At 45.8% G+C, this 23,637-nt stretch overlaps 1 protein-coding gene across 3 annotated transcripts in view; it reads left to right on the plus strand.

Moving 5' to 3' along the window:
• The window catches only part of ARHGEF6 (Rac/Cdc42 guanine nucleotide exchange factor 6), a 127,132-nt gene that overhangs the window by 52,979 nt on the left and 50,516 nt on the right, over nucleotides 1–23,637 (plus strand). For all 3 annotated transcript variants that reach the window (XM_073641265.1, XM_073641266.1, XM_073641267.1), the window contains exon 11: nucleotides 3,193–3,252. In XM_073641265.1, coding sequence (XP_073497366.1) covers nucleotides 3,193–3,252 — 60 coding nt within the window. The remainder of the gene's footprint in view (nucleotides 1–3,192; nucleotides 3,253–23,637) is intronic.

A 23,637-nucleotide genomic window follows, 5' to 3' on the forward strand; every position in this document is an offset into this window, starting at 1 on the left:
GGCTCGATAAAGGGATTCACAGAACACCAAACCGAGCATGCCTGTGTCATGCACCGCCCACTCATGCTCTGCACTAAACATTCCATCATATATCAGTTTTTATTGGAGTATTCCTTTAAATTTCACCATATGTAGTTTTTAGACAATATATGTGTAGCAGCCGGTCCTTCTCAAATATCTCAAAGCTGGATTAGCCATGTGCTGGAAGCAAAACAGAACGAAAGCAGCTTGGCAGCAATTCGGTTTATGCAATTCACAATCACTGCCTACATTATTAATTAGATTTTTCTAAAAATGTAGTATGATGGAGAGCCTGCATCTTGGGTATATATTATCTGTAAATATATATGACTGGTTACAAAGTGCTATGATCCTAGTAAAACATATATTGGAGAACTCAGCTCTTGTATTATTTAGATAGTAGTAGATTTCTAACTCTTACTAGAATAGGGTAAGGAATTTCCGGCTTTATTGAATAATATGTTACAGATCGCCTATGGGCATGTAGAAGCTGTGACAAGCTGTCATATCTCGGGAAGGCATTCAGAATCTCATTTACTGCCATATAACAGATACAACTATGAAATTGTTATATATACAAATATAGGATGGCAAGCAGCCCTGCATGGAAATAGCTTGGTCTTCATGCGCAGAATATTTCTACATAAACGGCCTTATTTACATATGAATAATGTACATATTTCCTAACATCACTGCAATTTCTCTGTGTAAATTCAGAAACCGTATAAACAAAACTAAAAAGACCGTACTGATTTTCCACAGCACCCAGCAATCTGTTCTGTTTTGATATCTTAGTCCCAGTGCATGAAAGCTTACATTATAATGTTCACACTGTGGATATATAAAATGCACAGAGCAGAAATTGTATATGCTAATCTATATCAGTCACCCGCTTGACTAAATAAAACAGACCAGAATCCCTGATAGAATTATTTGCTATATCTTTATGGTGAATTATGGTTGTGTTATGGTGCATAAGAGACTCCAATCTTGGTGGAAGAAATATTGGTAAGATTTTGTATTTTAGGGTCAGGATGAGCTTAAATGGTCACTGTCATTTCAACAAATTGAATAAATTAAGAACACAGGCATTTATAGTAAACGTTGTGTTATATTCAGAGAATTCTGCTTCTTTCTTCACTTATGAGCTTCTTCTTCCTCTTCCCCTGCCTCCTGAACTCACCATACACTCTTAAAAAGGGCTGACATCTATCTTGGTTAAAGTAAGATGGTCTGTCAACTCAATGAGGTTTCAGGTTACGGAGCATATTGAAATCTGGAGACGCAGACAGACTGGAAGACTGAGCTGCAGTTTCTAGCAAATTTATTTGACCTCACTGCTAGATTCACAGCCACACAGCTCAGTACAACTGTAAATTATTTTTTTAGGCCACACTAGGGGTGAAGGGCTTTATCGCTGACTGCACACTTGTATATTATTGGGTTCAGTGTATAAACCATATGGAAACTGTACTTCCAATAAACTTTGCATATATCAATAGTGCAAGTGATTGTAAGAAACTTTGTAATAAATCTAGTTAGAGAAAAATGTCTCTTTTACCACTTATAAGCCACTTCTTCTGCTCCTCCTCCAGGATCTCCTCTTCTCTGTTTACTGTGCATGGGAGACATCGCAACAGCTAGTCTACACCCACTAGGTTAGAGAAAACTGAGAGCTTATTCTAAAAATGTACTTAAGACGATTGGAACATTGTAAGACCCCCTTTTCCCCAGTTTTGGCTTTGAGTTTGCAGATGTAATCTATCCTGGAGAGGTTGGGTGAAATGCACTAAATTGCTTCTATAGAACAATGTAGTGCATTATTGCAAGTAATGATTTTTACATATCGCTATGTCAGCTGCAAAAAAAACTGTACGTGATAAAGTTTAATGTTGTGAAATTATAAGGGGATAGTATGTTTTCATTGTCCATCTGGAATGAAACCTGAAGAAATTTGCAAGATTAAGCATTTTCTACTTTTTAAGAGCAGCTTCAATGCAGTCCAATGTGTTTCCATAGTAACAGACTACAAACGGTCTTTCGTAGTCTGATCTTGTATTACATACTTCCTTCCTTCCATCTGCCCTCCTACCTAAATAAATTTGCTGGTTTAGTAATAAGTAGGGGAGAGATAGAAGGAGGGTATTACTCTAGGATCAGACTATACAGAGTTTGTTTGTAGTCTGTAACCATGGCGATGCATAGGTCTGCACACGAGCTGAAGACACAATGCTAGGGAACTTTGAATCAAAGATATTTGCAGAATTTAATATTTAATTTGAATCTACTGGACCACTAAAAATTAACATATGTCTTTCTCTGCCAAAGTCTTATGTAATGCATGTATGAAACCTAAATGTCTTTGTGGGTGACAGCTTTATTAGGGAGTTGTTGTGTGTTTTTTTAATTAAAGTGAGAGATGAATAGTTGCATATCTCATCACCCGCCACCTCATCGGACTATTTGTCAAGGACATAAATTGGATGATTACTGCGTTTGGATTTCAGAGATTTTCGATTGCTTCAGTTTTGCTTTATATGTGAAGATGATTGTATAGAGATAAGTGGCATGTCTGAACTCTGCACAGTCTGAACTTTTATTTTTAGGACTTGCGGTACGCCTCGGGCAATGCTTGGATCAGACTTTTAACTACTAACACATTTTTTTATTTCTGCATTTTTTTCATGTTTAATCTCAATCAAAAATGTAAATGACATTGCCCATGATTGTAAAGCATTTTGTGACGTTTTCACCACTTGTCTGTTGCTTAGAAAATATATGGGAGTGGTTGTAAATGATTTTTGAAATTTCATAACTTACTTGCATTTTGTAAAAAATTTCCTGGTTTATAGAAGCAGTTCTAGAAAATTGTCCCATAAACAACTTTTTTGGGAAAACGGACAGTGTTACCGCGGAGTACAGATAGGGAAATCCGCAGCATATGGAGTCTTTAGAAGATGCAGAATGTGATACTTTTCTGCTGCATTGTATGGCATTTTAAACATATGGCCAAAATACAAAAAAATCCGTTGCATATGAAAGTACCCTCAAATTTCCGCTATTTACCTAGTTTGTGCCAATATGCGGGTAGTGGTTCATATGTTGCATTACGCTTTATCTTGTCCTCATCAATAGGAAAAACTAAGCAATGATTCTTTCTTCTTCTTCTAGGAAGCACATCCAGATCATAAAGATGTTCTGCGAGTCACCGCATCATTCAAGACTCTTGTGGTAAGATACGTTTGTTATCAGAAGCCACACGCATGTATGTACGGTGATCGGCTTCTGAGCAGAGTGAATCACGGCTGACATTTCTCCACTTATGTAGAGTGGAACGGAGCTGGATGCAGACAGCCATTGTGAGGGGATGTCTGACGAAGGCAAAAAGTCCCAAGCTCCTTCTAGGCGTAAATCTGCACTTTGCACTTATTCACTGTACATTCCCTAGCTGTTTCTTTAGGCCGAGCAGCTGCCAGATGTCAGCATCCCTCATTGTCATCAGTGACTCTCTGAGCGCTCCATTGAAAAAATACAGACTGACAATGGCCCTATATATATTTATATGTACATAAATATTTGCCACTTAAAGGGTTTTTCGAAGACTTGAAGTATTGATGGCTTATCTATGGGATGGATAGGTCATCCGTATGAAATTGGTCGGGGTCCGACACCAAGCACCACCACCAATCAACTGAAATCTGCAGTGGATCGGGACAGAACACAGCAACTCCATACATTGCCTAGTGGCCGCTGCCAGGTACTGCACTTTATCTCCTATTCAAGTGAATTTGGCCACTGCTGAGTAATTACGCTTCATTTTGTATTCAGGTGAATGGGAGATAAAGCTCGGTCACTAAACAATATACGAGGCTGCTGTGTTCTGCCCAGTACTTAGCTTTGCTTCGGCCATTGCAGGTGCAGTCTTCAGCTGATCGTTGGGGGTGCCAGAAGTCTGCCCCCCACCAATCTCACATTGGTGCTCCATTAGAGTTATGGACATTTCTGTATTGGAGCATTGTCTAGCAGCACACAGAGTCCTTGTGACTCTACTTTAACAATGCTTCTTACTAAAAGCTTATTGAGGACCAGAATGTTAGTCCAGGAGGACAAGACGGCACTTTTGTGTAGTAGCATTTATTGGAAGGAGGAGGTTCTGAAGCCATGGACGCTTTTTCCACTTTTATTATGGTCTCAAAAGAGATAAAGCATTCCTGGGCACAGTAAACTACTATTTCAAATGGAAACGACTAAGGCATTATGTAACATTGCTGTCCTGTATTTCTCCTTGCTAAATATAGGAGCAATTTCCCTTCCCAAGAAGGCATAAAACCCAATGATGCCTTCAGGTAAGAATAGTTTCATGTATATGGTACCCAATGGAGCATTGTACGGTGGTGCACAAAATTCATGTGGCTCCTAAATAAGAATCTGCCTTACAGATCCAAGTATGAAGTGACATAAAGCTCAGTTTACCAATGGACCACGTTCGTGCTGGGTGAATAAATCCTAAGGCTTGTCTTGCTGAACATAGGAGAAATTCACTGCATAAAAACCTGATGGTACCTTCAGGATAGCTGCAGGGAATATTACATTCTCCCTCGCCCTGAACTGATATTATTGGATTACTCCTGATTGAAAACACAGAAATTCTAATAACTTATAGCAAATGGTAAAAGTCCTAAAAGGACCTAAAGTGGCTATAAAGTGGAGATGAACAAACTGATTTTTATATATACATACAGTACAGACCAAAAGTTTGGACACACCTTCTCATTTAAAGATTTTTCTGTATTTTCATGACTAGGAAAATTGTACATTCACACTAAAGGTGTTATGCACACGCCCGGGCTGAGCGGCGTGTGCGTGTGATTGTAGTGATTCCACTGGACCGTGCCGGAGAGTGAATGCCTGGAGGGGCGTAACTAGGTATTCACCCGATCCGACCAGGGTCGCACGACGGCATACGACGCCAGTGCACCAAGGAGGAACCGAGCAGAGGGACCAGGTGCTACTCCAGGACAGACCCCGGACACGGCTGTTGACCCACACAGGGGAATACAGGAACAGACTGGTAGGCTGGCACACAGACTGGTGGGTATAGGCAGGCACGACTGGTATGCAGGCAGGTGGGTATGCAGGCCGGGGGGTACAGGCAAGCACAGCTAGAGTGCAGACAGGGAGGCACTAGCAGGTAGGAACACAGGCGGGATAGGACCCAGTACACACTGGGACTCAGGAACAATACAGGCAGAGGGGTACAGGCAAGCACAGCTAGAGTGCAGACAGGGAGGCACTAGCAGGTAGGAACACAGGCGGGATAGGACCCAGTACACACTGGGACTCAGGAACAGGCAGGTTAGGCTGGCACAGACTGGTGGATATAAGCAAACACGGCAGGTATGCAGATGGGTGGATACAGGCGAGTATGCAGGCAGGGAGGTACTGGCCGAAAGGACGGGCTGGAGCACAGAAAGGTTAAGACCCAGTACAGACTGGGTCACAGAACCGCAGATGCGGTAGACAACCACAGCAGAGAGGGAACGCCCGAAGCGGTGGGCAAGAACAGAGCAGGACGGGGCTGCAGGAGCAGCGAGCACAAGCAGGGCAGGACAGGACTGCCGGAGCAGCGGGCAGAAGCAGGGCAGGACAGGACTGCCGGAGCAGCGGGCAGAAGCAGGGCAGGACAGGACTGCCGGAGCAGCGGGCAGAAGCAGGGCAGGACAGGACTGCCGGAGCAGCGGGCAGAAGCAGGGCAGGACAGGACTGCCGGAGCAGCGGGCAGAAGCAGGGCAGGACAGGACTGCCGGAGCAGTGGGCAGAAGCAGGGCAGGACAGGACTGCCGGAGCAGCGGGCAGAAGCAGGGCAGGACAGGACTGCCGGAGCAGCGGGCAGAAGCAGGGCAGGACAGGACTGCCGGAGCAGCGGGCAGAAGCAGGGCAGGACAGGACTGCCGGAGCAGTGAGCAAGGAGTCAGAGCAGGCTAGAACCGCCGGAGCGGTAAGCAAAGGAGTCAGAGCAGACTAGAACCGCCGGAGCGGTGAGCAAAGGAGTCAGAGCAGGCTAGAACCGCCGGAGCGGTGAGCAAAGGAGTCAGAGCAGGCTAGAACCGCCGGAGCGGTGAGCAAAGGAGTCAGAGCAGGCTAGGCTGAGTAGGGGGGACAGGGCTCTGTTCACACGGAACAGACAGGAAGGGAAAGGCAGAGCCAGACACCCACAGGGTACTTGCAGTGAAGTAGCGAGTGGACCACAAACTCACAAACGGGAGTACAGAGACAACAAGCAGGAGTTAGGTACGAGTTCAGACTCTGCAGAAAAAGGAAGGGAACGGACATAGAGGCAAAACAGGTAAAGGATAGGAGAGAGTTCAGACTGGAACTGAGTGTACGGAGGAGACCGACACTGCAGCGGAATACAGGAGCGGGTCTGGGAATACGGCCCCCAGAGAGGCAGGACGAACAGGCAAGGAGCGTGTTCAGACAGGACAGACAAGATACAGGAGCGGGTCTAGGTAATCAGCCCCTAGAAGGCGAGAGGAACAGGCTAGGAGCGTGTTCAGACAGGTCAGACAAGATACAGGAACAGGTCTAGGTAATCGGCCCCTAGAAGGCAGGAGGAACAGGCTAGGAGCGTGTTCAGACAGGCCTGGAAATACAGCCTCCAGGATAGGCAGAAAAGAGAACACAGAACGGGACCTGGCACCCTCAGAGTGCAAGCACACACTGAAAGAAACACTATGCTCAGGCAGGGATAGATGGGCGCAGCTGAGCTATATACCAGGTGACAGACAGCAATAGGCTGAGGACGCACAAGGGGTGTGACCCACAGCAGGTACAAAAAGCAGTAAGTGATCGGGCGCCGCCCTTAAGCAGCAGAAACAGACACAAACAGACAGCATGGAGGGAAGCCAGAGAGACATTCTGGACAGGAGATCAAGTGCGCGCTCTTGCACAGTGGGAGATGGACCACTATGCAAGGACGCCGCCAGGTATGTTACAGTACCCCCCCCCTTACGCCCCCTCTTCTTCAGACCTGCCAGAATCTTCCGCAGGGAATTCGAGGGCCAATTCTTCACTTCGAAGAGATCACTTCCACTGTCCACCGGAAAAACTGGTCTCCTCTGGGTAGCTAGGATGCTACCTCCCATCCAGCCACCCTTAGCAACAGACGAAACGGGTGGAGTACCAGGAACAGCACACAAGGAAGTCTCTCTCCACATATTTTCAGGTGGCACCCCAGAGGGTACAGGAGACAACTGGAAGTCCTCCACCGGGTTGGAGGGGGACAGAGACTTGGGGGTAATCTCTGCTTCGAGGTACATCTTGTCAAGCTCACAGGAAGAAATAGACGGGTTATCAGGTACATAATGAGGAAAAGTCACTGTCTCTTTGTTTTCTGGTGGTACCCCGGAGGATTCAGGAAACAACTGGAGGTCCTCCGCCGGGTCAGAAGAGTGCAGAGGCTCAGAGAAAACATCTGCTTCAGAGTACACTAGGTCGGACTCACTGGACGAAGCAGGCGAGGTATCGGGTACCGAGTATAGGAAAGTCTCTGTCCATTCTCCACCAGGTGGCACCCCGAAGGGTTCTGGAGACAACTGGCGGTCCTCCGCCTGGTCAGAGGGGTGTAGATACTCACGGGTAACCTCTGCTTCAGAGTACACTAGGTCGGACTCACTGGACGAAGCAAGCGAGGTATCAGATCCAGGATATAGGAAAGTCTCTGTCCATTTACCACCAGGTGGCACCCCGAAGGGTTCTGGAGACAACTGGAGGTCCTCCGCCTGGTCAGAGGAGAGTAGAGACTCGGGAGTAACCACTGCTTCAGAGTACACTAGGTTGGACTCACTGGACGAAGCGAGCGAGGTATCAGGTACCGAGTATAGGAGAGTCTCTGTCCTTTCGCTACCAGGTAGCACCCCGAAGGGTTCAGGAGACAACTGGAGGTCCTCCGCCTGGTCGGAGGGGTGTAGAGACTCGGGAGTAACCTCTGCTTCGGAGTACACTAGGTTGGACTCACTGGACGAAGCGAGCGAGGTATCAGGTACAGAGTATAGGAGAGTCTCTGTCCTTTCGCTACCAGGTAGCACCCCGAAGGGTTCAGGAGACAACTGGAGGTCCTCCGCCTGGTCGGAGGGGTGTAGAGACTCGGGGGTAACTACCACTTTGGGGTACCCATTGTCAGGCTCACAGGACGAAGCGGACAAAGTATCGAGTACCGGGTGTAGAGAATTCTCTCTCCATTTGTCATCGAGTGGTATCCCGGAGGATTCAGGAGGCAACAGGGGGTCCTCCGCCAGGTAGTAGAGGTGCACAGACTCTGAGGTAACCACAGCTTTGGAGCATCCTTGGACATGCACACCGGTTAAAGTGGGTGAAGCATCTGATGCCGGGTGCAGGAAGTTCTCCTGTGTGGAGTCTGGATGGGCAGAAGTCTCTTCGGGCAGGAGAACTGGTGCACTACCCACGCACATTACCCGTTGGGGCTTCTCCGGGATACAGGGAGATGAAGCTTCAGTAGGGACTTCAAGGTTGGGGTCAGGAGGTCTCAGGGAGGACAGACCCTGGCGTGACGGCTTGCCTCTACGTCTAGCACGTCTGGACTGCCTCTTGAGGTTGGGAGAAGTATTCCGGAAAGCGTAGTCACCCTGTGAGGATTCTGGGTGGGCAGTAGTCTCATTGGGCTGGAGGACTATTGCGCTACCCACACACATTACCCATTGGGGCTGCTCCGGGATATTGGGAAGTGAAGCTTCAGCAGGAGCCTCCGGGTTAGGATCATCGAAGACTATTAGAAAGGCCACCAGGAAGGCCATTAGGTCCAGGAGGATCGGATCCTGTGTTTCATATAGGGGGTTGATCCATTCCAAGGCATCACCCGCCAGGTAAGACATAATGAATGCCACCTTAACCCGATCGGTGGGAAAACATAGAGGGTAGAACTTGAAGTGTAGCATGCATTGCTCCACAAATGCACGACTTTGTCTAGGATCCCCATAATAACGTAGCGGATCCGCGGGAACGAGAGCAGATAGATCCATCTGGACGGGTGCGTAATTCGCCTGGAACTCAGCTAAAGGAAAAAAAAAAATATTTATTTATTTATTTTAATGCATGTATTCGCTGGAAAACTTCTCAGAGAGCGAAGGCCGTGGGGCTCAACGGGAACCATGGCCTGAGCATGCTGTTATGCACACGCCCGGGCTGAGCGGCGTGTGCGTGTGATTGTAGTGATTCCACTGGACCGTGCCGGAGAGTGAATGCCTGGAGGGGCGTAACTAGGTATTCACCCGATCCGACCAGGGTCGCACGACGGCATACGACGCCAGTGCACCAAGGAGGAACCGAGCAGAGGGACCAGGTGCTACTCCAGGACAGACCCCGGACACGGCTGTTGACCCACACAGGGGAATACAGGAACAGACTGGTAGGCTGGCACACAGACTGGTGGGTATAGGCAGGCACGACTGGTATGCAGGCAGGTGGGTATGCAGGCCGGGGGGTACAGGCAAGCACAGCTAGAGTGCAGACAGGGAGGCACTAGCAGGTAGGAACACAGGCGGGATAGGACCCAGTACACACTGGGACTCAGGAACAATACAGGCAGAGGGGTACAGGCAAGCACAGCTAGAGTGCAGACAGGGAGGCACTAGCAGGTAGGAACACAGGCGGGATAGGACCCAGTACACACTGGGACTCAGGAACAGGCAGGTTAGGCTGGCACAGACTGGTGGATATAAGCAAACACGGCAGGTATGCAGATGGGTGGATACAGGCGAGTATGCAGGCAGGGAGGTACTGGCCGAAAGGACGGGCTGGAGCACAGAAAGGTTAAGACCCAGTACAGACTGGGTCACAGAACCGCAGATGCGGTAGACAACCACAGCAGAGAGGGAACGCCCGAAGCGGTGGGCAAGAACAGAGCAGGACGGGGCTGCAGGAGCAGCGAGCACAAGCAGGGCAGGACAGGACTGCCGGAGCAGCGGGCAGAAGCAGGGCAGGACAGGACTGCCGGAGCAGCGGGCAGAAGCAGGGCAGGACAGGACTGCCGGAGCAGCGGGCAGAAGCAGGGCAGGACAGGACTGCCGGAGCAGCGGGCAGAAGCAGGGCAGGACAGGACTGCCGGAGCAGCGGGCAGAAGCAGGGCAGGACAGGACTGCCGGAGCAGCGGGCAGAAGCAGGGCAGGACAGGACTGCCGGAGCAGCGGGCAGAAGCAGGGCAGGACAGGACTGCCGGAGCAGTGAGCAAGGAGTCAGAGCAGGCTAGAACCGCCGGAGCGGTAAGCAAAGGAGTCAGAGCAGACTAGAACCGCCGGAGCGGTGAGCAAAGGAGTCAGAGCAGGCTAGAACCGCCGGAGCGGTGAGCAAAGGAGTCAGAGCAGGCTAGAACCGCCGGAGCGGTGAGCAAAGGAGTCAGAGCAGGCTAGGCTGAGTAGGGGGGACAGGGCTCTGTTCACACGGAACAGACAGGAAGGGAAAGGCAGAGCCAGACACCCACAGGGTACTTGCAGTGAAGTAGCGAGTGGACCACAAACTCACAAACGGGAGTACAGAGACAACAAGCAGGAGTTAGGTACGAGTTCAGACTCTGCAGAAAAAGGAAGGGAACGGACATAGAGGCAAAACAGGTAAAGGATAGGAGAGAGTTCAGACTGGAACTGAGTGTACGGAGGAGACCGACACTGCAGCGGAATACAGGAGCGGGTCTGGGAATACGGCCCCCAGAGAGGCAGGACGAACAGGCAAGGAGCGTGTTCAGACAGGACAGACAAGATACAGGAGCGGGTCTAGGTAATCAGCCCCTAGAAGGCGAGAGGAACAGGCTAGGAGCGTGTTCAGACAGGTCAGACAAGATACAGGAACAGGTCTAGGTAATCGGCCCCTAGAAGGCAGGAGGAACAGGCTAGGAGCGTGTTCAGACAGGCCTGGAAATACAGCCTCCAGGATAGGCAGAAAAGAGAACACAGAACGGGACCTGGCACCCTCAGAGTGCAAGCACACACTGAAAGAAACACTATGCTCAGGCAGGGATAGATGGGCGCAGCTGAGCTATATACCAGGTGACAGACAGCAATAGGCTGAGGACGCACAAGGGGTGTGACCCACAGCAGGTACAAAAAGCAGGAAGTGATCGGGCGCCGCCCTTAAGCAGCAGAAACAGACACAAACAGACAGCATGGAGGGAAGCCAGAGAGACATTCTGGACAGGAGATCAAGTGCGCGCTCTTGCACAGTGGGAGATGGACCACTATGCAAGGACGCCGCCAGGTATGTTACAAAAGGCATCAAATCTATGAATTAACACATGTGGAATTATATACATGTGGAATTATATACTTAACAAAAAAGTGTGAAACAACTGAAAATATGTCTTATATTCTAGGTTCTTCAAAGTAGCCACCTTTTGCTTTGATGACTGCTTTGCACACTCTTGGCATTTTCTTGATGAGCTTCAAGAGCTAGTCACCGGAAATGGTTTTCACTTCACAGGTGTTCCCTGTCAGGTCTAATAAGTGGGATGTCTTGCCTTATAAAGGGGGTTGGGACCATCAGTTGTGTTGTGCAGAAGTCTGGTGGATGCACAGCTAATAGTCCTACTGAATAGACTGTTAGAATTTGTATTATGGCAAAAAAAAGCAGCTAAGTAAAGAAAAACGAGTGGCTATCATTACTTTAAGAAATGAAGGTCAGTCAGTGCGAAAAATTCGGAAAACTTTGAAAATGTCCCCAAGTGCAGTTGCAAAAACCATCAAGCGCTACAAAGAAACTGGCTCACATGAGGACCGCCCCAGGAAACGAAGACCAAGAGTCACCTCTGCTTCTGAGAAGTTTATCCGAGTCACCAGCCTCAGAAATCGCAGGTTAACAGCAGCTCAGATTAGAGACCAGGTCAATGCCACACAGAGTTCTAGCAGCAGACACATCTCTTCAACAACTGTTAAGAGGAGACTTTGTGCAGCAGGCCTTCATGGTAAAATAGCTGCTAGGAAACCACTGCTAAGGACAGGCAACAAGCAGAAGAGACTTGTTTGGGCTAAAGAACACAAGGAATGGACATTAGACCAGTGGAAATCTGTGTTTTAGTCTGATGAGTCCAAATTTGAGATCTTTGGTTCCAACCACCGTGTCTTTGTTCGACGCAGAAAAGGTGAATGGATGGACTCTACATGCTTAGTTCCCACCGTGAAGCATGGAGGAGGAGGTGTGATGGTGTGGGGGTGCTTTTCTGGTGACACTGTTGGGGATTTATTCAAAATTGAAGACATACTGAACCAGCTTGGCTACCACGGCATCTTGCAGCGGCATGCTATTCCATCCGGTATGCGTTTAGTTGGACCATCATTTATTTTTCAACAGGAAAATGACCCCAAACACACCTCCAGGCTGTGTAAGGGCTATTTGACCAAGGAGGAGAGTGATGGGGTGCTACGCCAGATGACCTGGCCTCCACAGTCACCAGACCTGAACCCAATCAAGATGGTTTGGGGTGAGCTGGACCGCAGAGTGAAAGCAAAAGGGCCAACAAGTGCTAAGCATCTCTGGGAACTCCTTCAAGATTGTTGGAAGACCATTTCCGGTGACTACCTCTTGAAGCTCATCAAGAGAATGCCAAGAGTGTGCAAAGCAGTCATCAAAGCAAAAGGTGGCTACTTTGAAGAACCTAGAATATGAGACATATTTTCAGTTGTTTCACACTTTTTTGTTAAGTATATAATTCCACATGTGTTAATTCATAGTTTTGATGCCTTCAGTGTGAATGTACAATTTTCATGGTCATGAAAATACAGAAACATCTTTAAATGAGAAGGTGTATCCAAACTTTTGGTCTGTACTGTATATTGCATATCAATGGTACCATGAAAGCATATATGGTATGTGGTTACCTAGCCATGGAAGGAAATTGCAGTCTGCGAGTTTGAAGACCCGGGGTCTTCCGTGGGCAGAACACTACTCAGACAACACAGGGTGAGGGTAAAACAGTGTGGCAATACTTTATTTAACTACCAAACGGACAAGAAACATATAGAACAGTCCCAGCAAATATCCAAGATGGTGAAAAATCACACAGTCTCACCCTTCCACTGTCCCGCCGAGAATAGATCAGCCGCGACTTTGGGACTTCCAGGGCCAAGTACCTCAACCAGTGGCCCCCCGCTTTTGGCGGGCCCCCACAGAGAGGAGGTAGCGGCAAGCTTAGGAATCTGAAAGTCCATCCAGGTTCAAGGCCAGGAGGCTCGATGGCCCCACCCTGGCCTCTCAGCCAGTTTCAATGGGGCCAGATGACCGGCTGGTCACAATCTGGCTTCTCCGAACGTCTCCATGGGTTCCAGGCGACCGGAAGGTCCAATCTGACAACCCCAAAAATCATATCCATGGGACCAGGTGACCTCATTGTCCCAACCTGGTTTCCCTAAATGTGCCCATGAGTTCTCTGATGGTCAATGGAGCAGATCTGTATCCTTCCAGTCAGGGCCGTTTACCCTTAGGCTGGAATCCTGTAGAATCCAAATCTGTGTCTCTCTGGATCGAGCCATGCTACCAAGCTGCTGTTCTGAAGTGTTTGACTGGTCTTTGATTCTCTTTACAGCAGGATAGAAAGACCCTTTTTATATTTACATATGTGGCTGAAGACATCAGTCACAGGTCGGGGGAAAGGTGCAGTGCTCAGGTCTCATTGTTTGAGCATTTAATGAATTTGCGTAGTTTGTCCTCCTGTTTTGTGAGTCAACAAGCCACAGGATCCACTCAATGGTTAATCAACATATTTAGCAAACATTCATTGTTCCACCCTGAGTCACTGTCCTTCTTGACCAACCAAAGAAACACATACATTCAAAAGTCAATACAAAGACGATAGTATATTTCTCTTGGCTTAACAAATCTAGACGTCTGGCTAATTAAGATTAGAAGCTGTATCGTCACAGGAAGGCTTCTTGGAAAATGGTACAATCAATGTTCATGTGTTCAAAATTTCAGCCGCTACCAAAGACAATATGGAAGTATTATTATAGCCCCATAATTTCTGCAATGTTGTCCTCTTGTTTTGTATTGCATTAGAGAGAAAACATATGAAGAACAAAAAAGGATGATGGCTTACTCCTAGCAGATGTATAAAACTACTTGCCATATAGTGGCTTCCCGAACTTCCTTGTCAGTGTATACATAGTTCATGTAATATTCTTACTTTCTTGTTGCTATATCCATGCTGGATATGAAAGTATGGATACCCTTCTTCACATTGAAATTGCAACACGAAAAAGCAAAAGTTATGGAAATCACAGGATTTATCAACATGTTAATGATATGTACTGTATATGATGAAAAAATGGAAACAAAATTTTCAGACAATCTCAATTCATTTTGCATTGAGTATAAGAGCCATGTGCAGAAATATACGCCTTGGCATGCTATCAATGACAATATTAAAGGGAATCTGTCAGTAGGATCAACCCTCCTAAGCCGTCTATATGGGCATGTAGGTCACAGGAAGCTGAATAAAATGATACCTTAATGTCTGCGATCCACTGTTTTATTCCTGAGAAATCCACGTTTTTCTTAATATGTAAATGAGCTGTTAAGATCTATGGGCTGGACATAGATCTCTCTGAGAATCTGCCTCCAGAGCTTATTGTAAATGTATGGAGGAGTTACCAGTGTGAGACATGTAATGACTGACAGTCTGCTCTCCTGATCTACATGTCTCACACTGGTAACTCCATTATTCATATAAAATAAGCTCTGGAGGCAGATTCTCAGGGAGATCTATGTCCGGCCCATAGATCTTGACCGCTGAATTACATATTAAGAAAAACATGGGTTTCTGCAGAATAAGACCTCAGATCACAGATATCAAGGTATCATTTTATTCAACTTTTTATGACCTACATGCCCATATAGACGGCTGAGATAAGTTGATCTTATCGATCTTGATGATTTGCTTGTCCAAGTGCATTCAGCGAGGCAGAACGTTCCTCAGACAGCCATTAATAACTTCATTAATAGCAGCCAAGAGCACACATGCGTGTATTTCTGTGTGCGGCGCTCATACATGATACTGAATAAATCGAGATGTTTTGAAAATTTAGTTTCCATTTCTTCATCATTCGCTTATCATTAACATGTCTATCCATAATAATAATAATCTTAATTTATATAGCGCAAACATATTCCGCAGCGCTTTACAATCCATCCTCTGATTTCCATAATTCCATGATTTTTCCTTCTTAGTGTTGCATTTTCATTGTTCAGGAGTGTATTAAAGTTCACAAAATAAAAAGCACTCATGGACACTGATGATTCAATTGTAAGATATTTTTTGTATAATTTTGAAGCCATATCCCAACTTCACTCCATGGAAAACAAATACACCGGCCGCAAAAATCACCGCAATATACCCCATGAAAGTCAATGAATAACATATGAGACATGGCACAGAGTGCATTACACATGGAATAGCACACCTGGATGGTCCAGGTGCCTGCCCCTTTCTTAAAGCATCAGTAAAGGAACGTTCCCGCAAAACATCCATGTGTGTTGTTCCATGTCACGGAGAGCATTAGTGATATGGCTTTTAAATTAAAAGAAAAATATTTCACAATTGAATCAGCAGTGTCCGTGAATGATTTTAATTTTGTAGATTGGAGCTGGATTTCCTAGTGGACGTGATGACTGAATACCACAGCCTGAAGTAAGTTTGGACTATATGTTTGTAAGAGTGTATTAAAGGAATCTGTCAGCAGGAGAGCAGCATGATGTATGAGAAGTGTTCAATAATTTATCTACCTGAATATAAAAATATTTAGATTTGAGAGTCCTCATTGTTTGATACCTTTTAATGGCTAACTGAAAAGATGGTAACCGGTTGCAAGCTTTCTAGACTACTCAGGTCTCTTCATCAGGCTCGTATAACATGAAATCTGAAGAGTCACATATTTATACACAATAGAGCACAGAAATAATGCAATAGATGAGACAGGTGACGTGAAGCAGAGCTATTACTATGGGAGAGATAAACATTTCTGGCTGTAAATATTTTAGCAGTTCATAGATAAGGACTGTGAAAGTTTTATTGTCTGGTGCAGTGTTGTGATGATCCCACAATTCTGATGGCCACATTCCTTAGTTGATGTAGAATGACATAAATCCATGTGACACATTCATTCCTGCTCTGAAGGTGTCAAAGGTCACCATTAGTTTATATTCCAAGACTCTTCTTTTCTCTCTGAGATTTGAAGTTACCTTTTAATACCAGTAATTTCATGTCTTTGATGCTGTGAACAGGGGAACAAAAATGATTTGCTACGAATGTGTCGCATGGATTTATATTTGTATCGTGTTAATGTATAATTTTTTCTCTGTATCTACCTGAATATGAAACTTTTTTTTTTGAGAAAATTGAACTTTTATACTTTTCAGTATAATCCCCCTTGACTTCCCAACACTTTTCCACTTCGCCTCCAGTGGTCGGATGTTTTCAGAATCAAAGGACACTTCTTGCTGCTGCAAGATCCCTGTTACTGCCTCTTTGACTGCATTGGAATTGTTGCCCACCGAGAAATTTCTTCAGGTTCTGAAATAGAACGTAATCACTGGGAACCAGGTCTGGACTGTAGGGTGGATGCTTAAGCTCCATGATAGCAGCTTGTGATTTGTGAGACTTGTTAGTCGGTGCATTGTCATGAAGGAGCAACAACCTGCCAACAACTTCCCACGGCATTTCTGTTTGCTTCACTTAATACCTTCATTGTTGAAGCATTGGAGTCTCCAGCAATTGTTGTCTAGTGTGGCATGAATTCTAGTAATAAAACGCCTTCTTTATCCCAAATGTGTGTTGCCATGATTTTCCCCGCTGACTGCTGGACACAAAATTTATTTGGAGCTCGTCACCTATTGTGCTTCCATTGCATGAACTCTTCTTTGGTCTCAGGATCATGGTGGCGGACCCATGTTTCATCACCCATAATAATTTGAGAATAGAAGGCTTCTGCATTTTTTTTTAAGCACGTCTAACTTCTCTTGGCTAAATTTCTGGCAACTTGTTTTTTGCTCATGTGTCAACATTCATGGCACACACGAGGAACTGACCTTTGACATCATGCTAGAAACTACTGTACCAACTGAAATGCCTAATTCATGAGCTATAAGAGTGAATATGAACCGAAAATCTTCCAAAATCATGGCGTCCACTTTATAGAACATTTCCTCTGAAGATGCTTTGACAGGTCGCCCTGAACAGGGGTCATCTTCAGTTATCGTATTTTTCAGACTATAAGACGCACCTAGATTTTAGAGGAGGAAAATAGAAAAAAGAATTTAAGCAAAAAATGTGGTCATGATGCCCTGTTAAGGGGGAGGGGTTCTGCTGACACTGTTATAGGGGTAATGTCCCCCAATTTTGTTAATATCCACCATCCTGGTATATATGGTCCCCTCCTTCCTGTTATACGTGGCCCCCATCAACCCTCATCCTGGTATGTATGGCCCCCATCATCCCTCATCCTGGTATGTATGGCCCCCCTCATCCCCATCCTGATATGCGTGGCACCCCTCATCCCCCATCCTGGTATGCATGGCACCCCTCATCCCCCATCCTGGTATGTATGGCCCCCCTCATCCCCATCCTGGTATGTATGGAACCCATCATCCCTCATTCTGGTATGTATGGCACCCCTCATCCCCAATCCCGGTATGTATGGCACCCTCATCCCTCTTCCTGGTATGCATGGCACCCCTCATCCCTCTTCCTGGTATGTATGGCACCCCTCATCCTGGTATGTATGCCACCCCTCATCCCACTTCTTGGTATGTATGGCACCCCTCATCCCTCATCCTGGTGTAAGGCATCCCTCATCATGGTATGTATGGTCCCCCTCATCCCTCATCCTGGTATGCTTGGCACCTTTCATCCTGGTATGCTTGGCACCCCCGGATCCCCATCACACTGCACACAAAAAATTAAAAAATCATACTCACCTCCTCTCTCCTCTCCTCCAGCGCTGTGTCCTGCTCTGCTGCTGACAGGGATCTCACTGTGCAAGCCGAGCATGACTTAACTGCCATGCTCCCTCACACTGTGAGGTGCTTTGCCAGAATAGTCACTGCTCCCCACGCCGGAACTGTGTGCGTGTGGAGCAGTGACCATTCATTCTCCTCTCCTTAATAGCGTGCACACTGCACCCGCAGTGCAGCTCCTGCTGCCGCTCTGCAGTCTGTGTGCTCGCTATTAAAGACCATGAATATTCACTACAATCCACTTCCATGGGTGTTAGTGAATATTCATGGTCTTTAGTAGCGGACACACAGACCGCCGGCCGCAGCAGGATTACTGTGCGGGTACAGTGTGCGCACTGTTAAGGTGAGTGAATGGTCACTGCTCCCCACGCACACAGTCCCAACGTAGGTAGCAGGGACTATTCTGGCACAGCATCTCACAGTGTGAGGGCGCATGGAAGTTACACCACGCATGGCTCACACAGTGAGATACCTGTCGGCAGCAGAGCAGGACGCAGCACTGGAGGAGAGAGGAGGTGAGTATGATTGTTTATTGTTTTGTGTGCAGCGTGATGGGGATCAAGGGGTGCCAAGCATACCAGGAAGAGGGATGAGGGGGACCATACATACCAGGATGAGGGGTGCCATACATACCAGGATGAGGGATGAAGGGTGCCATACATACTAGGAGCCCCGCTGCAGGTACAGTGTGCGAGCTATTAAGGAAAATGAATATACACTGCTCCCCATGCCCATGGGCGTGTGGAGCAGTGAATATTCATTTCCTTTAGTAGCGGGCTCATTGTAGGCTGCAGCAGGCGGCTGCTGCCACCTGTGCCCTGCTCCTCCGCTGCTGCCGCTTCCCCCATATCCCCCACCACCCAGAGCCACAGTATATTTCAGACTATAAGACGCACCCCCCACTTTCCTCCAAAATCCGAAAAATACGGTAATTCCCTACCCCATTTAAACTGCTTGGCCCAAAACTTTACATCGTAATAGGATGGTGCATCATCACCATATACAGCAATCATCCCTTCATGATTTTCTTTAGGCTTCTTTTTTTCCTTTGTAAGAAATTTAATCTCAGAACGAAGCTCCAAATCCTCCACTTTGTTTGTAAGCTGCACTGTACTGCACTTGCCATCCTGTCACTTCCAGTGCTTTCATCAAACTGAACTTCTACTGTGTCTGCTGCATACAGTGTCCATTTTAGGACATGATCAGATATCAAAATCAAACATCAGAATGATGTCACTTTGAGTCTAAATACCCTGTCTGACAAGTGATTCTGACAAGTGACTTTTACAACTGTAATATTAAAAAAAAAAAATGTCACTGTTCGCTGATGGGACTTGAACCCAAAATTTTATGTCCAGAAGCCAGTGCACTAACCACTGAGCTATATACTCAGTTGTTAAAACCTAAGAGTTCTATTTGGTTATATGATTTTCAGTGCAAACCTGATTGAAACTCATTGGAACTTATGCACAGACTGCAAGCAAGCCAAATTCAAATGATGTTTGATTTTGATGTGTGAGTCTGATGTGTGACTTTCTTCAAACATCAGGGTATTTAGGCTCAAACTGGCATCATTCTGATGTTTGATTTTGATATCTGATCATGTCCTAAAATGGACACACGAGACCTGTCTCGACATGTAGCTAAACATGCACAGAGAAGCTCAGCTCTCTAACACTGACATAACTTTCAGGGGTAGATAACTTATTTAACACCCCTTGTAGGGGTTGAGAGCCTGATTCCAGTGATGTATCACTTACTGGACTGCTTGGTGCAGTTTTGGTAGGATCCCTGTTTTACACTGTGCATAGGCAGAAACCTGCCAATCAGTGGTGGGTTGGGGTTACGCAAATTAGCCTGACTGCCTAGCACAAGGACACCTAGTCCTGCAGTGATAATCTCCTGCTGATAAAACACTAATTGCATTAAAACTGCAGCAAGTCACTGGGCAAGTGATACATCACTGGAATCAGCCTCTCTGCCCCTACATCATGCTGCTCCCAGATTAAATAGTTTTTGCTATGTGACAGATTCCCTTTAAAGTTGGCTTGTGTTTTATCACCAAGCAGTCCAGTAAGTGATACATCGCTGGAATCCGGGTTGCTGCCCCTACATCATGCTGCTATCAGATTCCATAGCAAAAACCTGGTGACATATTGAATTTAGTAAAGAAATGTCCTTGAAGAAGTCCATGCTCTTTAATAAATGATCCTGTGCCTTATCAGATGGTTGCAGACATATAAGCCTGTAATATGTTCTTTTATCTGATTTACTGATGACTGGAACGTACCATGTGCAGTATCGTGTGCCATGGAAAGTGAGTAATCCTGCAGGGATGATGCACGCTGTACCATTTGTGCTGCGATAGTAAATGTTCCCATATATGTAAGCTGTGCGGGTGGAGTTTCCTTTCTCTCCTGTCGCACCCCGTGGTTGTTCTATATACTTTATACTTACTGAGTCTAAAAATAAAAATTCCCTCACGTACTGACAATTGGTCTCTAATGGAAAATGGTACATTCAATACAATGGATTCTGTAGTTATGGAAATCTTACTTATCTTATAGTCAAATGTGAAAGTTATTTTGAGAGCGATTATATGTAGTTGGTTTACTGCTCTTACCATTGCATGACGAGGTTGGCTTTAAAAAATTGATTTAAAAAAAATATATAAGAAAAAACATTAAAAATAGAGTTGACATGTCAGTATTTGGTATCAGTATTTGTAAGTCAAAACCAGGAGTGGGTGATAAATGCAGAAATGGTGCCCATGTTATACCTTTTCTCTGATTGTCTCTCTCCTGATTTTGGCTTCCAAATACTGATGTAAAATACTGACCACATACTGATGGGTTAATGTGGCCTTACCCATTAAAAAGAAGACAACCACAATGATTCATAACTGCCATAGTGTCCCCATACTAGTGCTTTCTACCATGTTGCCTCCAATAAAGGGAAAACCCAAGAAAAAACAAACAAAATGAGCATAAACCCTGTAGTAAGTAAATAGTAATAGTACATGTAAATAACATAGGTTACTTAGTTAACACTGTTTTGATCAAAAAAGTGTAAAAATAATCCCACCGCAACAAGGTGTACCCAATCAGGATGGTCCGATCTCTAGTATGGCTTTAATACTGGGGGTTGGGGGCGTGGGTGCTGCTTTTTGAGCTAGTTATTTTTTCTATATGGCTTCTTACGGACAGGGGTCTGAACAGTTGGGCCTTGGTCCTGCTCTGCCACCATCTATATTGAGGTCGGCTGACACAAGGTGAGGTATTAACACTTGCGGGGAGTGGCGCTAGTCTCTGCACGCCCGGTAGTCTTGGAACACACACTGACGCTCAGTTGACGACTCGTTATCAAGCATCACTGATGACGTTTCGTTTCAGGAAGGGGGCAGAGGCTGTAGCAGTGACCCAGCCTCTGCACCTTGATGACGCTTCTATTGAGTATCCCAGCATGCACTAGGATTCTCAAAGTGTTGTCAAAAAGGAAGTAGAAAAAAAAAAAGAAAGAAAAGCAATTATATAGTGTTGTTAGAATTTTTTTTAATTCAAGTATATTAGAAATTAGTTTAGTTTATGGCAACAAATATATAGGGATTAAGGGTGAAAATGACTTTGTTTGTCAGAGAATGACTTTCCATGTATTATATGTATGACCTGAGCCCACTACAGGAAGAGTTGCTGCTGGTTTGTTACTTTCTTCTATCTTGTAGAAGGGGGTCCTGAGAGAGGTACCACTGTGACACCCATATGCCATTTGGCCTTGCACTTATATTTGCAGTACATGTGTATGTTTGTGTATGTGGGTTTCTATATCTGCTTGTATCTAACCTCGAAATAAAAATACACCGTTTAACAAATTCTTAAAATGACATTTACATTTCTAAATATGTGAAATTCTGAAACTGGCAAATTCAGTGCTAGATAACAACATTTAGTGGGATTGCCCCTTCTATGAAGAGTTGCTGTTTCCCCATCAGGTTGGGTTTTCTAGTGTTAAAAACCACAACCTCTCTGTTCTGCCTTGTGTTCACAGGACAAGTGTGTTTCTCAGAAAATGGGAGTGCTGGAAAGTGATGATGCAGATAAAGAAGCGGAGACTTGCTCTTCTGTGATAATTTACACGTTCAGATATGATTGGCACCTGTCTGGGTTTTCCTGTTTAGCTAGAAATCAACAAACTGCTTAGTTTGCATGCAATTGAATCTTTTCCCATTAGTATGTATTAATATTTGTGATAAGACTATGTGTCAGCCGGTGTTGCTGCCAGTACAGCTGCCACCAGAGGGGTAACTTATAAGATCTGGGCCCCAAGGCGAAATCTGTATTGTATCACTCAACTGTAATGCGTCATGGGGATCTTTTGGGTACTGTTGGAGTCCAAGTGTGACCATAACCTGTGCCTCCCCCCTATAGTCATACCCTAGGGTCTTACAGAAGTCATTATCGATCATTTTTAGACCCAATTAAGGCACATGTCATTAAACATTCCTCAGTTCCTATATGTCACGGGTTTACCGCATTGTCACGGGTTTACCGCAACAGAGAGGAGCCAGAAGACCACGTCATCTCATTACTCCCACTCCTGCACTGATTAGAAGCACTTGACCTTCATCTTAAAGTTGCAGGTTTCTTGTAACAGTGCATGTTGATCTGTTCAGTTGAGAGCTGTTGGAAGCTTTCCTGGGTGATGCTCTCAGCTGTTCAGTGTTAACCACTCCCCTCTCCAAATATACTGGACTCTGGCAAGCAGGCATTGCCAGAGTTAGCTTCATGCTGCATGGTTCAGAAGTTGGTGGAGAAGGTGTTTGGTGGATTTAGCTAAAGCATATTGCTTGGTTTTGGTTGTGTGTAAACCCTATCCTTCTCCTACTCTGTTTTTCCCCTTCCTTCACTCCCGATGTTTCCCTCTGTTGTTTGTGACAGCATATTTGTATGATTGGTGTTTGCCTTTATCCCTGTACATATTACCTTGTTAGTGGTTGGTGTATTACCATACACTACTACTCCCATCTTCCCTGGGAGGGGGTAGGGAACAAACTGAGGGCAGATTTAGGAGCTCAGCAAGGTACGTGGCCCCGGCATCTTCACCATTAGAAGTAATCCGGAAACAGGGATAGCAAGGGCTAAAAATGATTGATAATCCGACAACAGAGGCGTGACGCTATATGGCTGTGTAACATTGCTGGCTTGTCACTACGCATCTGGGAAAAGCTGGATTTTCACATTTTTGAATACAGACCATGACTTTTAAAAAGGAGCTGTCACTTGCCATAAATATATATTTTTTCCACCCCTTGTAAATGCGGCTGTTCCCCTGAATCCGGTGTTGCTTTTCTTTTGTTCCTATGCCTCTCTGATCCTGAGACATGGCCCCCTCTTCCCTGTATATACATCAAGTCTTTTTAGACATGTGGGTGTGGTCCTCAAGAAGATTCCCACAAAAAAGAGTTGAGGACTATGCCCACTTGGCTAAAAAGACTAGATTTTCATACAGGGAAGAGGAGGCCAGATCTCAGGAATGGAGAGGCGTAACAATGATAGATTCAGCAGAACTGCGGCATCTACAATGAGCAAAAAAAACAACTAGGAATACGTA

This window comes from Phyllobates terribilis, unplaced genomic scaffold (genome assembly GCF_046119375.1).
Source record: "Phyllobates terribilis strain yellow unplaced genomic scaffold, ASM4611937v1 Scaffold_7__3_contigs__length_470593459, whole genome shotgun sequence".
NCBI lineage: Eukaryota > Metazoa > Chordata > Amphibia > Anura > Dendrobatidae > Phyllobates > Phyllobates terribilis.